General features: G+C 33.9%; 1 protein-coding gene across 1 annotated transcript; it reads left to right on the plus strand.

Moving 5' to 3' along the window:
* The first annotated feature begins 5799 nt into the window (after positions 1-5799).
* On the plus strand, positions 5800-13129 carry LOC143552648 (glutamate receptor 2.8-like). Its single transcript, XM_077042811.1, has 5 exons — positions 5800-6093; positions 8653-9971; positions 10325-10637; positions 11580-11986; positions 12872-13129. Exons 1-5 carry the CDS (start codon positions 5835-5837, stop codon positions 13127-13129), a joined length of 2556 nt encoding a protein of 851 aa, XP_076898926.1. The 5' UTR covers positions 5800-5834.
* The last annotated feature ends 2235 nt before the right edge of the window (positions 13130-15364 follow it).

Below are 15364 nucleotides of genomic sequence, written 5' to 3' on the forward strand. Positions count from 1 at the left end.
ACTCGCGCAAGCTTCATTATTATTCTCATGGCTCGTAAGTCGCCTCACGCGCAAGCTTCATTATTATTATAGCTCATAAGCCGCCTCGCGCGCAAGCTGTTATTATTCTTTTAGCTCGTAAGACGCCTCGCGCGCAAGCTTTTATTATTCATACAGCTCATAAGACGCCTCGCGCGCAAGCTTTTATTATATATACAGCTCATAAGACGCCTCGCGCGCAAGCTGTTACTATTCTTATAGCTCGTAAGTCGCCTCACGCGCAAGCTTTATTATTCTCATAACTCATAAGCTGCCTCGCGCGCAAGTTATGTTACATTATTATCAAGATGCGCGTCCCATCTTTTATCAGGCCTCGCGCCACTATGATGCGTGCCATATCTTATTTAAGCCAGGGCACCATCATCATCATAGGGACCGCAAAATGTCACCATCATGAAGAAAACCTCCCAAAACTCAAAGACAATAAAGACTAGGCCAAAGAAAATGGAAAAAACCGCCTCATAGCCTAACACACCTCATAAAGTCCAGCGCTCCACCTAGACGCTTGCGCGCCCAGGAGCAACGCTGGACTTGGGGGGGCTTGTAGGGGTATGGTACTAAACCCGGTTTTACGATCCTAAATTTATTATGTTTGGCTTATTTTATTATATGGACTAATACAATGTTATTGGGCTGAGGGGGTTTTGTGGAGGTAACCCTAACTGGGCTAGGCCCATTAGGGTACCATGATGGTGGCCATGAGACTCTCTATATAAGGAGGTCTCCACCTCCTTATCAAGGGGTGATGCTCAATAAGAGCCACCACCACTTTTTTGTGTCTGTAAACAAGAAATCTTTGAGATTTCTTAGCAGTCACCTCCACACCCCCAAAAAGCCATCGCAGGTCTCAAGCAGCTGGAGAAGAAGATCAAGACGTGGTTCGTTCATCTCGAAAATCCGTGGAAACATCGTCATGGATCAGGTCAGATTCATTTCATGCTTCGACAGTAATGGTAGCAAAACCGATGATAATCTTGCACGTTACCGTCACCTTAATGTATGCACAACCCAAATACGATATATATATATATATATATATATATATATATATATATATATATATATTAAGTTCAAGAGAGAAATGATATTAGTGTGAGAAATGTGAGAAATCAGTCTAACAAATCAAAAATTTTCTTTTCCATTTTTCATTTAATTTATTCCAAGGGTATACTTGTAAAAGTTCAAATTGTTTTATTTGATAAGTATTTAAAATTTAGAAGTTTCAAAAACTATTTTAATTTTAATTTGTTTATGTTTTATTACTTTTAAAATTTTAATTTAAGCGTTTCATCTGCACTTAGTTGTTTCAAGTGCATATATTACAAGATTGAAGGTGGTATAGTTTAGTTGGGTGTTACTAAAAAATTTCGTATCATTGTATAAAATCTTATAGACTCTTTTAATCATTGGTGTCCTACACAATTTTGTAAAACCATTAAACAATGATATTAAACCAAAAAAAATCATTAGCACTTAAGAGATTAAATTTTACAAATCCCGTAAAAGGGTCAAAACAATGGAACAAAACATTAGGTTCTTACAATTTATCTTAAATAAAGCATTTTATAAGTCCCATGAACTAGTTAAAACCAAGAAACCGACTAGTCATTCTCCGCCTAATTTTTTATCACATAGCCGATCTGAACTAGAACAATCAAGATATCTAATCTTTTCTTATGTCCAAAAGTATAAATTTCAGGCGCATGTATTATCCTTAAACTCGTTTGTTGCTCGTCGTTAGTTAGTCTTTTGCAAACCACAATCCCACTTTATCATCATACGCCTACACATACTATAATGATATAAACAAACATATCATAAATATATAACGCCTACACAAATCATTACAATATTCCTACATACACATACAACACCTACACAACTTATAATATATACATTGTCGGCATATCCTACACTATACATAACACCTACACGTATCTTAATAATATACACGAGCATGTCATAATATATGCTTCACATAAACAAATCTTTACATTGTTCCTACACTTACGAAAAACACATACGCAACATATAATATATAAGCCGCCAGCATATCCCTACATATATATAAAACACCTACACTAATCACTGTTAACCTACACAACTAACATTAATTAAAAAGTATAAACTCATCAATAACCTTCACCATGTCATCAATTACCTACGGTCCTACACATCCCACTCAACAATCCAATCATGAACAAGAACTTCAAGCGTCCGATTGACGAGTACTTGAAAACTTTGTTGCTTCCCAACTTAGTAACAATCAAATTCCTGTCACCAAGGAAAATAATTATTTGTATCATTTTTCATAATAATTTCAAATGGCTGAACATATATATGAATAAATTATCTTATACCTTCACAGGTTATCAAATACCTACAATTTAAATTAACAAATCATAATATACACAAATAGATAATCTTGAAGATCATCGTACATCCACACAGAGCATAATTTAAAATCATTCACTAATCATCACATATATACAATAAACATATTAACAAATCATCAAGTACTTTTCATAAAAGCATGATATATACCCAACACCTACACATAGCATGACTATAAACAAACTTAGCATAATATTCCTACACAACATATAATAATATAAAATCAAAATCAAAGAAATCGTCCAATTTCATATCAAAATCGAAATCAAATAAATTCCTAGTTTATACAAAATCAAATAATCCCCAAAATGTTTGTTTTTTTTTCTTAATGAAAAACACTAGGTTTTCCCCCAAATTAATAAATATAACAAAGAATATTAGGCCATGGGGTATACTTTAACCCATTTTAACTCCACATAAGTTCCACATCACTCATTTTTTTCTCTTTTACTCTATGTTATCCAAAGGAAATGGTTTAACCCCCATTTAAAACATAATTAATATAACAAATCAATTAGTAACTAATACATAATTAATGCATATTGTTCTTTTTAACCCTTTAAAAGCATAACCCTTGGGCCATTTTAACACACTTAACACAAACGAGGAGTGGTTTAATCCATCTTTAAAGTGTCATGTCACTTTTACCTATGTATAGGTTAGAGTATACCCCATGGCCTTATATTAAGAATATGAGTTTTGGTGTCTTGAAATAAACTTGATTTACATATTATTGATAATCGTGTTAAGTTAATGGAAGTATATGACAATTAATATGAGAAGGTTTTTTAAGAGAATTAAAAAGTGATTAAATGTATAATATTCTTACTATATATAGGCTATCTATACAAAGACTAATATGCCCATTTCTTTAAATTATTACAGATTTTTTTTTTCATTTTATTACAAGATTGTCATTATTAGTACACACCATTGATTACACATGATTAATAGTCCAGATTGACTTCTCATATTTCTTGCAATAAAATGACTTCTCTTTATATATATATATATATATATATATATATATATATATATATATACTGAAGGTTCTGAAGATGAGAAGCTCGGAGGCGGTAGCTTCAATGCTATCGATCAGACGATCACGTAGTGAATACCTGTTTATATTTAAAAAAAAGGCATGCATTATAAATATGTAGTGTGGATCACTTGAAAGATTTGGTGTAATTTCTACAACAATGGATGTTAATTGTAAATGTTAACATGTATAAATCACTTAGCAAACTTTTATTATTTGTTTGTTGTCTAATTTGTGTTGTTTGTTAGTCATAAGGTTATATTTGAGTTCTTGGATGTTTGGATTAAGAGTAGCATGTGCTCATATGTTGAGGGATTGGAATTGAACATGCGGAGAAGTTTAAGGACTCAAGTTGGGCTTAAAGGAAGATTGATGTACGTGTTAATCGTATTCATGCTTTACTATGTGAAGGGTATAACGGGTCAGGTTTGGTTTGGCTTATTATTGGCTAACGGTAAAAGGTGCAATTGTGACACATTTTGTTTTTGATATGGCCTATGTGATATCTTTAAGGGGTTGAATGGGTCAAATTTAACGACTTTAAAGGAAGAAAACGGATCAAACGAGTCGAGGTCACCTGAAGCGTGTTTTGACTACAAACGGGCTATAACTTGTTTGTTTCATTCAAAAACTTCATACTTGTTGCTTCTTTGTGTAAGTTAATGGACATTAGTGATACCATATTAAAAGGTTATATGATTAACTGTGTAATTAATGAAACTTAAGTGTTACCATGCTAAGAATTGTGTGGTTGATGGTGCAAATAAATGAAAGTTGTGGGATATATGCCATATGTAAATAGGTATATGAGGTCAATTGTGTAATTAATAAAATTGAGGGGTATAATATGTAAATATTTTACACAAATTTTAAAAGAAAAAAATTCCTAAAATAGCTATTTTTGACTAAACTTTTCCAATTCTAGCCCAAGACCAAAACTAATTCCCAAAATAGCCACATTATTCTGTTGGATCCAACCGAAACAATACCTGATCCAACAGAATTTGTAGCCTATCACGACGCGCCACGTTGCCTGATGTTCAGTCGGATCCGACGTTTTAAGGTTTTGGCAGACTGATTAGCCGGACGAACCCTCGGAGGAAAAGACAGCCGGATCCAACAGTTCAGTTCATGCTTCCGACTGCTTAATTTGTCCGACGAACCATAGATTTTTCAATTCTAGGGTTTTTGATTTTGAGTTCTAGAGTGAAACCGAACACTATGGTTGTGTTCTCCTCGAAAAACTAAGCGATTTGCACTATTGATTTGCTTGATTTTGTGAAGAAATAAGAAAGATGGAGATGGAGGTTGGTTATGTAGGCTTAGGGTTTGAGAGGTAGAATATGAAGAATTCAGTATGACTCACTAAAATCCAGTCGGATCTAACGAATCGGATCCATAAAAACGTTAACACGTGGCACAATTTTTAAATGTCCAAAAATTCAGTCGGATCATAAATATCCGACCAAATTTTTTGACTAGTTTGGGTATTTTGTTTAGTTTTGGGCTATTTATGGAGAACCATGATCAAAAATGACTATTTTAATTTTAAAACTACACTTTTAATGTATACTTTAATTAAATATAGCTTATGGTTTAATATTTAATAATGCACGGATTCGATATATGATTTTTTTTGTTTTAGAAAGCTATTGACCATAAAAGCATGAGTATATTCACAAAGATCCCAGTTGTGCAGAATTCTAGAAAACTAAACTTTCTAAATGTGTAAAGGAGTATCAAAAGTGAAGGGGGGGGGGGGGGAGCCGATGAGGTCCAGCCCAGCTGGTCGGAGGTGGGGGGATAACTCGCTTGCGAGGGTCCCGCCCGGGTGGTGGCCTAGGTTCGAGTCTCTGCGGAGGCAAAAAAAATACCATTTTAGGTTGAAAGGTCCCTCTCTCTGGGAGATTCGAACCCGGGTCCTTTAGGTGTTAGGGGGTGTGCATTGCCAGTGAGCCAAACTGTTCAAAAAAAAAAGTGAGGGGGGGGGGGGGGGCGGGGGGGTGTTAATTTGTCAGTGATTGATGTGTTCTTTTATTTTAGGAAAATGTCAAATAATACTAGTTTAGTCTTACATGACATGACATTTAGAATCTTTGTAGCAAAATCTTGCATAGTACGTTGTTTACTAAAGTTTGCCTTGTTTGTTCAGTCAAGACACCTAGAAAAACCAAATCACATTGCATTGTTTAATAAATTAAAATATGTTAGCTTGACTAAAACAAATATGCCAAGCGAGAATAACAAAGTTTTCCTGCGTTATTCTTAATTGGTGGACGAACCTTCATACTTAAAAGCTTCTATTATAAATACCGCGCTATAAAATAGTAAACAATTAAACAAGAAGTGTGTACGATAAAAGATGCATAATTCTTCGAGGAATCGACGTGTGGTAGTGCTAGCTATTGCCATGATCATGATGTTAGCAAATGTTGGAAGTGGGATAAGAGAAGTAGGAATAGGTGTGATTCTTGATATGGACTCCAATGTTGCAAAAAGCACTAGGGTTTGCTTGTTAATGGCTCTTGAAGAGGTTTATGGCGCACATCACAACTTCACCACCATCATTCGTTTTCACTTCCGCGATTCAAGACACGACAACTTTCAAGCTGCCTCCGCGGGTCAGCACACTAATTTCCTCGTTTTTTGTTGTTATGCATATCATATGTACGTAGGTATTATACGTAAACGTGATAAAGTGGAAAAAGAACATATGAAAGCAATAGTGTGACAGTTTTATTTATGTATATAATATAACTAGCTTTAGAACTAGTGTGATGCACGGAATACTTCAAAAAAAAAAATACAATTAAGTTATAAAAAATAAATTATTGATTTAAAAAAAACATATATTTTATCAAATTAAATTGTTTTATAAATCAAATTATATTTTGTAATTAGATATATTCATACGAATACGAGATGTATTCTCACACAATTTCTTTATAAACACAGAAAAGATGCACCTAGTGAATTTGTAAGTTGTAATTATATATTTAATTAATAGCGAATTCTAACAACAGATGATAAAATGTAAATTTCATTATGAATAACATACAAAAAAAAGAACATCACATATAAAATTAGTATGAATAAAACATGCTTTTTATTACAGTTTTGTAAGAAATATATGAAAAATTCATGGATCCATTGAGGTTGATTAAATATGTGATAATAAAATTGTTATTCATTCATTATTTATTCTTTATCATCTTAGACCTATAAATATCGTTGATTGAATTTTATCACATTAATCTCCTACACTCAAACGTGTATACAAATTGATTTAATAAAAAAAGGCATACCTGATTTCATTAAAGATATTAATATTTTGATTATACTAAATTAAACACTTACATATTTTTAATCCTTATAATTTTGGCAGTTTATTATTTGATTAAATGATGGATTGATATGTTTTGATTACACTAACATAAATATGTTTTCATTAAAAATAGAAAATAGTTTGAGCAAAAAATTTATGCTATAAATGAATCTTGAAGTGGCATATGTCTCAGTTATTATTTCTTTTACACTGCATTCTCGGGTTTAAAATAAAGGAAAAGAAATGATAAGATTGGATAGAGGAAGAAAGGAAAAGAAATTATATATTTAAAAGGCATTTTCGAGTTAAAATAAAAGAAAAGAAAAGAAAAGAAAGTATTTATTACATTCTTGAGTTAAATTGGAAGGAAAAGATAGGAAAAAATTTTGTAACTTTACAATTATGTCCCCATAGTAACATGGAAAAAAGAATTAAAATAGGGTAAATTGGTAATATGGTAATAAGATATAAACCTTCCTTCACAATCCGGCCATATTTGGCAGGAAAGTGTGGAAGGAAAAAAGGCTTAACTTTTTCTTTCATTCTGTTTCTTTTCTTTTAATGAAAAAACTCAAGAATGAAAAATGAAAACTTTTCTTATCTTTTCTTTTCTAATTCCTTAAATAAAAAACTCAAGAATGCAGTGTTAGGGGCAACTCTATAGAATAGTAAGAAAGTTTTAAAACTATTTCAATTAAGTCATTTATAAAATCTTTTGTTACAATTAGGTCACTAAAGTTTTCTTTCTTCTAATCTTAGATAGTTTACCTGGATAGCAGGTCACATAGATTTTTATTATTTTTTTGATAGTTTGATATTTCAAAGCATTTTTTAAAAATTAAGAAAAATAAATTTTAAATTGTAAAAAATTGCGAAAAAAAGTAATAACAATCTGAAAAATAAAACTGGAAAATAATTACGTATAATAACAAATACTTACATATAAAGTTAACGAATTACACAATATGTACAAGTATACAACTAATTACGCACAATGATTACACAACCTATATTTTATCATTTGTATGCTTTGTACAGTAACAAGCTTATATATTTAAATAGAGTATATTGTGTACCGGTACCATAATGAAACAATACTGACCTAACAACAACCTAACAACATGGATACCGGTATTAATTTTATGCTTTTTTTTGGTTTCGATTGCATTTTGCTTCATTGAATTTGATTATTCTCTAATAACTTGTGTTCGTTAGCAAGTACACAATTACAATTTTTTTTAATATTCCGATATAAATTTTATAAGTTGTATTGAAAATAATGTATTTTTAACGAACTAAAATGATCCCAACCAAATAACATCGGTGCCGGTATTCTTAATTGGTACCAATTTGATATTGATATTGTACCGCCATATTTGGTTAATTTTATTTAGGATAAAGCCTCTACAACGAACAAGCATAATCACTAGTTACATGTAGGGGTGTTTAGAAAATCCGAAAACCGAATCGCATCCGTAATCTGAAAATCGAATCCAAATTCAAAATTCAATATTCGATTTGGTCATAATCGCAAACCCAATTCCGAATTCGATTTACGAACCGATTTTCGGTTATGTTTTTTTTTCTTTAAAGCGATTAGTTCGATTTATTCGGTTAACCAAATTAATCGATTAAAATATGAACTATATTAGAATCGAATTCAAATCGATTATGGTTCGATTAGTCCCTTTCCGAGTTCGGTTAGGTTCGATTTTCGATTAGGTTAAATAAATCTCATAACCGAACAAATCGAATAAATCAATAACCGAACCGAAGAATTCCCCTAGTTACATTACATGTGAACTTGTAATGATTTTATTGAGATGGATATCTTGTTTTTATTTTTTGAATGCAGCCATAGACCTTGTGGAGAACGCTCAAGTTATTGCACTTCTTGGACCCCAACAATCATCCCAAGCAAATTTTGTGCTTGATATCGCACATAAATACAAAGTTCCGATAATATCCCAAGCGACGAGTCCTGATCTCTCTTTAAAACTAAACCCGCACTTTATTCGTATATCACAAACTTCTTCAACACAAGCCAAACCCCTTGCAGCTCTAGTCAAGTCATTTGATTGGACAGAAGTTGTGTTCGTCTATGAAAATACTGACTTTGGAAGGGGGGCGATTCCCTATTTATTCGACGCCATGGTAAAAATAGGCATCCAAGTCAAGTACCAAGCCCCTTTGTGGCCTTACTCCACGGATGATTCACTTCATCAACAACTCCACAAACTAAAAACCATGCAAACCCGAGTTTTTGTGGTACACATGTTACCTACTCTGGCTTCTCGTTTTTTCAACAAAGCAAAAGAAGTTGGAATGATGGCTCAAGGGTACGCATGGATCATCACGGATGTACTCACCGGTCTATTACATCATTTAAATCCTCAAGACTTAGATTCTATGCAAGGTGTTCTCGGTGTGAAGCCTTATATACCACCATCTAGTTGGCTAACTCACTTCGAGAGAAAATGGAGAATGAGGGTCTTGAAAGAATACCCTGAAATAGATATAGTTGAGCTTGATATGTTTGGGATATATGCTTATGACTTTATTTTCGCTCTAGCAATCGCTTTACAAAAAGTTGAAAGCGAATCTAGTAACATATTTAAAAGTCCAAAGAAAGCATCGACGAATTTGGTTGCCGTTGAGTCTATAGATTTACGATCCAAGATACTTCCAATGATCCGAAATATAAGACTTAAGGGATTGAGTGGTTATTTCCATGTGGTAAATGGACAATTACATACATTTGGCTATGAAATAGTGAATGTATTTGGGAAGGGGCAAAAACATGTTGGATTCTGGAACTCCGTTAATGGATTGTCGAATCGTATAAACAAGAATAAAAGTTTAGGTTACATTACTAATCAAAATGATCTTGGAGCCATCATATGGCCCGGTGATGCTTTAGGAATCCCTTTAGGTTGGGGCAATAAGAAACTACGAGTGGGAGTTCCAGCTTTAACTGACTTTGTTGAATTCTTTGAGGCTTACAGAGTTCCGGCAACCAATACAGTTTACACGAATGGATTTTGCATGGATGTCTTCTATGCAGTCATGGATGCAATGCCGTATACTATAGACTACGAGATCATTCCCTATGAAACTCCTGATGGTAGGAGAGCCGGAACTGTCAATGATCTTATTCATGAGATTGTTTGTGGGGTACGCGCGTAATTAGTTTGCTTCGATATTTATGTGGACTTGTAAAACTTAGAATTTTTTTTTATTCATGGGTACCGAACCAACCCATACATCACAATTTGTTAATGTATCACAAGGGGTTCTTAGCCCTTCATATATATGTATAGACGACCTCTTGCCCAACAATAACTTTGTCATCTTTTATTGTTTGGCAAGAGGTCGCCGTATGAAGGTCGACTGTCCCCTTGGGAAACACTATCTACATATTTTTATCCTAAGATGAGTGGATTGGTTTGGTACCCATAAGTAACAAAATCATAATGTGTATTTCACAAATTATTCTTCATGATAATGTCTGTAATGTAACTAAACAGAAGTTTGATATGGTGGCTGGAGACATTGCCATCTTGTGGAACAGATCAATTGACGTCGATTTCACTTTGCCATACTTAGACGAGGGATATGCAATGCTTGTTCCCGTTAAGGTTGATGATAGAAAGAGCGCATGGATCTTCATGAAACCCTTAGAAACAAAGCTATGGATAACAATAGGCCTATTCTTTATATACATTGGATTAGTTGTTTGGGTTCTCGAGCGTCAGGAAAACACCGAGTTTGGTGGTCGTCCGCAACAACAAGTTGGGACGATATTGTGGTTTTCATTCTCCACCCTTGTGTTTGCACACCGTAAGTATGTCCCTAAGTTGGAGTATAAGAAAAGTTATATAAGTAGTGATTATGCTTCAAATGGTTCTATGTGTCTATATATTGAATGAACTGATAGTTCTTAAATAGGAAAAAAGAAAATAATAATAATAATAATAATAATTAAATTACAAAGGTTGACCATCCTCTAGTTAGTCTTTCATAACATTCATAGGTGCTCTTATAGAGTTATAGCTGACCATGCTAAACTTGTTAGAAAATCCACACATGTTTCTATTGTGACATATAAATTTCATTTGACTTCTGGAAAGTATTAAACATCATCTATCTAAACTCAAGTACAAGGGCATCTAATGAGCTTGTATAAATGACATATGGACTTGACTCTTGTTACATGGGTTGCCTCTTAAATAGGCAGACTGAATTTTCATTACAAAAACTAACATTTATTATTATTTTTAAACCATATATTTATAATTATAATAATAAGAGTGAGTTGCGGTTTTTGTCCCTATGGTTTTGTCTAAATCTGCGGTTTTAGTCCAGTTTCAAATTTGCGATTTTCATCCCTGTGGTTTCATTTCACTTGCAATTAAACCCAACCCCACTAACGTCGTTAAGTCTGGTTGCTAATCCCATTAATGTGTCCTCATGTGAGGGGTGGTTTTGTCCATTTTCTCCCCAAATAAGCCCCAATCCTAATTCACAATCCCCTCACGTGAGGGGCTGAGGTGTATTTGGGGAAAAAAAGACAAAACAGTACTTCACGTGAGGGTCACGCTGATGGGATTAATGACCAGACTTAACGACGTTAGTGGGGTCGGGTTTAATTGTAAGAGAAATGAAACCATAAGGACGAAAATCACAAATTTAAAACTGCTGGACTAAAACCGCAGCTTTGTACAAGTCCCATGGACGAAAAACCGCAGTTTACTCTAATAATAATTATTAACATTGTTACAGGGGAGAAGCTGATAAACAACTTATCTAGATTCGTGGTGATAGTATGGATATTTGTTGTTCTAGTTCTGACCTCTAGCTACACAGCAAGCTTATCATCCATGTTAACAGTACAAAAGCTTGAACCAACTATTACAAACATATATGAACTCATAGAAAGAGGAGACTATATAGGATACCACACTAGTTCCTTTGTGGAAGGTTTGTTGGTGAACATGGGTTTTCCTAATGATAAGTTGAAGAAGTATACTAGCTTTCAAGAGTATGATAAAGCCCTTTCAAATGGAAGTAGAAACAATGGAGTTTCAGCCATTGTTGATGGGATTCCTTATCTCAAGATGTTGCAAGCAAAATATTGTAACAAGTATCTCATAGTAGGTCCAGTTTACAAAACTGAAGGCTTTGGCTTTGTAAGAATTCCAATTTCATTCCACTTTAAATCATTTCATTTTCCCCATAATTTTTTTTAGGAAAAATTTTTAAAATAGTCATTTTTGACCAAGCTTTTCCGGTTCTAGCCCAAGACCAAAACTAATTTCCAAAATAGTCATATTATTCCGTCGGATCTGACGGAATTTTTAGCCTATCTTGACGCGCCACGTAGCATGTTGTTATGTCGGTACTGACGTTTTAAGGTTTTCGCCGACAGATTAGTTGGACAAACCGTCGAAGGTAAAGACAGTCGAATCTGACAATTCAGTTCATGCTTCCGTCGGATCCGACTGTTTAATTTGTCCGGCGAACCCTAGATTTTTCAATTCGAGGGTTTTGATTTTGAGTTCTAGAATGAAATTGAACACTATGGTTGTGTTTTCCTCAAAAAACTAAGTGATTTGCACTATTGATTTGCTTGATTTTGTGAAAAAAGGAGATGGAGGTTGGTTGAGAGGTAGAAGATAAAGAATTCAGTCGGATCCGACAGAATTTTAAGAAATTCCGTCGGATCCATTAAAACATTGACACATGGCACGATTTTAAAGGTTCAAAAATTTCTTCAGGCGGCATTAAAATTCAGTCGGATCCGACGGAAAAAAACCGGCTATTTGGGGATTTTTTTTGTAAACCTAGGCTATTTTTGGAATAAATTTGGTAAAATATGGCTATTTTGGGAAATTTTTCTTTTTTTAACAGTTTATCCAAGTGAATTTTATAAGACGAGATGTTAAACATTCATACTGGTTTCGACTTTTGACACTGTGTTCCTAAACCTACCATTAGCTCAGTTATGTTATGATTCAGATTTTACTAGGTACGTTTATTTGTTTATGTTTTCATCTTTTCCTTTCAATATATAGGCATTTCCTAAAGGATCACCACACGTAACTGCGTTCTCAAGAGCAATCTTAAAGGTGGTAGAAGGCCGCATGAAAAACATAACAGACAAATGGTTTGGAAGGGAAGACGATTGCCCCAACATAAATGTCGAAGTTCAAGCCTTCGACAGGCTGACATTGGAAAGTTTTAAGGGTCTCTTTTTAATTGCCGGTCTTTCTTCAATTGGTGCGCTTGTTGCGCATGTGGTTATATTCTTGCATAAAAACAAAGATAACTAGAGCCAAATGATTCCATGTACTAACAAAAAGGTGGCTGCCCTCATACAAAGATTTAATGAGCCTAATGAAGACAAGAACAATAAAATGATTATGTGTGTATTTGTCATGTGTCAATTAAATATGAAGACTGTAATGTCATTAGTTCAAAGTATGAAGGCTAGTAATGTATTGAACTAATAGCACACTAGGCATAAGTCGGCTACTGGTAGTTAAGCTATTTACTTAATTAAGTAGATTACCTACTAATAAATAAGTCACATAACTAATGTTGAATAAACGTACACTTCTTAGAATATATTTCTCTAAAAATCAGTCTGTATATAGTGTTGTCATTAGAGTAGTTCGATATTATATCTATGTTACTGGAATTTGAAATTAGCCCCATTAAGGGAACTTATAATCTAGAATGTCTCATTATTATTAACACCTAAATTATTTGTTAATGTCTTAACTAATATGGCTAGACATTATGTGTTACCTACTCTGTTTAATGTAAGTGCGAAATAAATCACTTTTTTGTCCATTTAATGTAACCTATGATTCGGGTTCAGACTAATGGGATTATGTCATTATGTCCTGTCGTAACATACACCAAGACGATTAAACGAATGCAGAAAAAGGCTGCATCAGAAGACTCGAGTTTGGAACACGCATAAACACATCATCAAATATGAAAAAATAAAGCACGAACATGGCAACAGACCTCGGGCTGTACCGAGAACCAACTTTGGATAAAGCATTACTCATTTGAAGATAAGGTACGTATCCGTAGGGGTCAGCAATAAAAAAAGCCATTTTTCCTGCCACAACACTGCCACGTAGGTTGGGTTTTTTTTTCTCCCAATTTTTACCTGTTAAAATTAGGGTAGTTAGAAGTGACGGTTAGGATTGTATTTTAAGAGAGTGAGGATTGCGATCCGTGTGCTTTTTCAGGCAACATTGGCACATGATGCATAATACAAGACGGGCACGGGCACCGAAAAGATAAAAAACATAGTGTTTGTATATTACATACTATGATTTTATAAGACGAATGCCAACCAAGTAGCCAGTGTGATGAAAACAATATTAAACCTTCTTTTAGCCTAGAAGAAACTGACGTTGAACATAAGTATAGTAATTACGTAACTGAGAAACGCATGCAAACCTTCACCCTGGTTGATAGAACATATATGCACAACTAATAGCATGCCAGGGACTAAATATATACACCATGTAATTTTCTATGTTTTTTTTTAAATTATTGATACTATTTGTATCAACTTTTTTAAAGACAAGTAGACAATAAAGATTATATGGCGATGTTCCCATATTGCCCTTGGCATGTGTCCAAGTGTCTTGCTTACTTTTTATATGAAGAAAAGTGCCACATGTTAACATATCAGAAAAAATAAAGGGCCCAAGTCCAAAATATCAGAAAAAATATTAATTCCACTTGTACCCCTTTGCCTGTTATCTAAAAGCCAACGTGTCATCTAATAATTCTAATCATATTATTGTCTATTGTTTGTAAGGCCAAGCGTAGTGGGGGTGATAGAGCGATAAATGGGTGGAACACCGTGTCCCGCGGCGATAAAAGTGCGACAAGGGGGACCTTTGTAGCGCGGCCTGGTTCGAATGCATCGTGTATTTCCCGACACCGACGTTTCCTATAAAACGCTATACGCTTTAATCTTCAAACCAATCAGATTTTTCCTACAAACTCCAACCAGTTAAATACTTATGTTATTTATATTTAATTTAATTTATAATAACTGAGTAATGATTGCAATGACTTTTTTTACTACATCATTTCTTGCAAAACCCTCTATGCTAATTTGGACGTCACGTATCGCAAAATACTCCTATGTAAAGAGTTTTTGTTACACATGGTCTAAGAAGGCTTGTAGTAAATGAATAGTTATAGTATACTTCAAACATCCATAACACCGACTTCTCTCTTTGTCCACAAAAAGTTTCATATAAACATAGTAGGCTATCAACGTTGCATTATAACGTCATTATCGATCGTTATATAGAAAGGTGAATGTAAATGCTAAACATCAAGTCACGATAAGTTGTGTTTCTACAACTTGTGCTATGTCAAAAATTTGAAACATACACACCATCATAATCCTCTTTTGTATGAAAGCGTCGTTACTCGTTTTATGTTCATTAAAAACGAATAAGACTAAACCTTTTTAAGGCATCACTTATTCGATCACCAAAATCGTTATGTGTCCCACTTCTTATCAA

This window comes from Bidens hawaiensis, unplaced genomic scaffold (assembly GCF_021521415.1).
Source record: "Bidens hawaiensis isolate Kalapana, Puna unplaced genomic scaffold, B.hawaiensis_p1.1 tig00016968_1, whole genome shotgun sequence".
Lineage (NCBI taxonomy): Eukaryota > Viridiplantae > Streptophyta > Magnoliopsida > Asterales > Asteraceae > Bidens > Bidens hawaiensis.

Bases quoted from the DNA above. Each gene is read 5' to 3' on its own strand.
- LOC143552648 (XM_077042811.1), top strand. From the start codon at position 5,835: ATGCATAATTCTTCGAGGAATCGACGTGTGGTAGTGCTAGCTATTGCC. The intron at 6,094-8,652 runs GTCAGCACACTA...TTTTGAATGCAG, and splicing joins CTTTCAAGCTGCCTCCGCGG to CCATAGACCTTGTGGAGAAC. The intron at 11,987-12,871 runs GTAAGAATTCCA...TTCAATATATAG, and splicing joins AAACTGAAGGCTTTGGCTTT to GCATTTCCTAAAGGATCACC.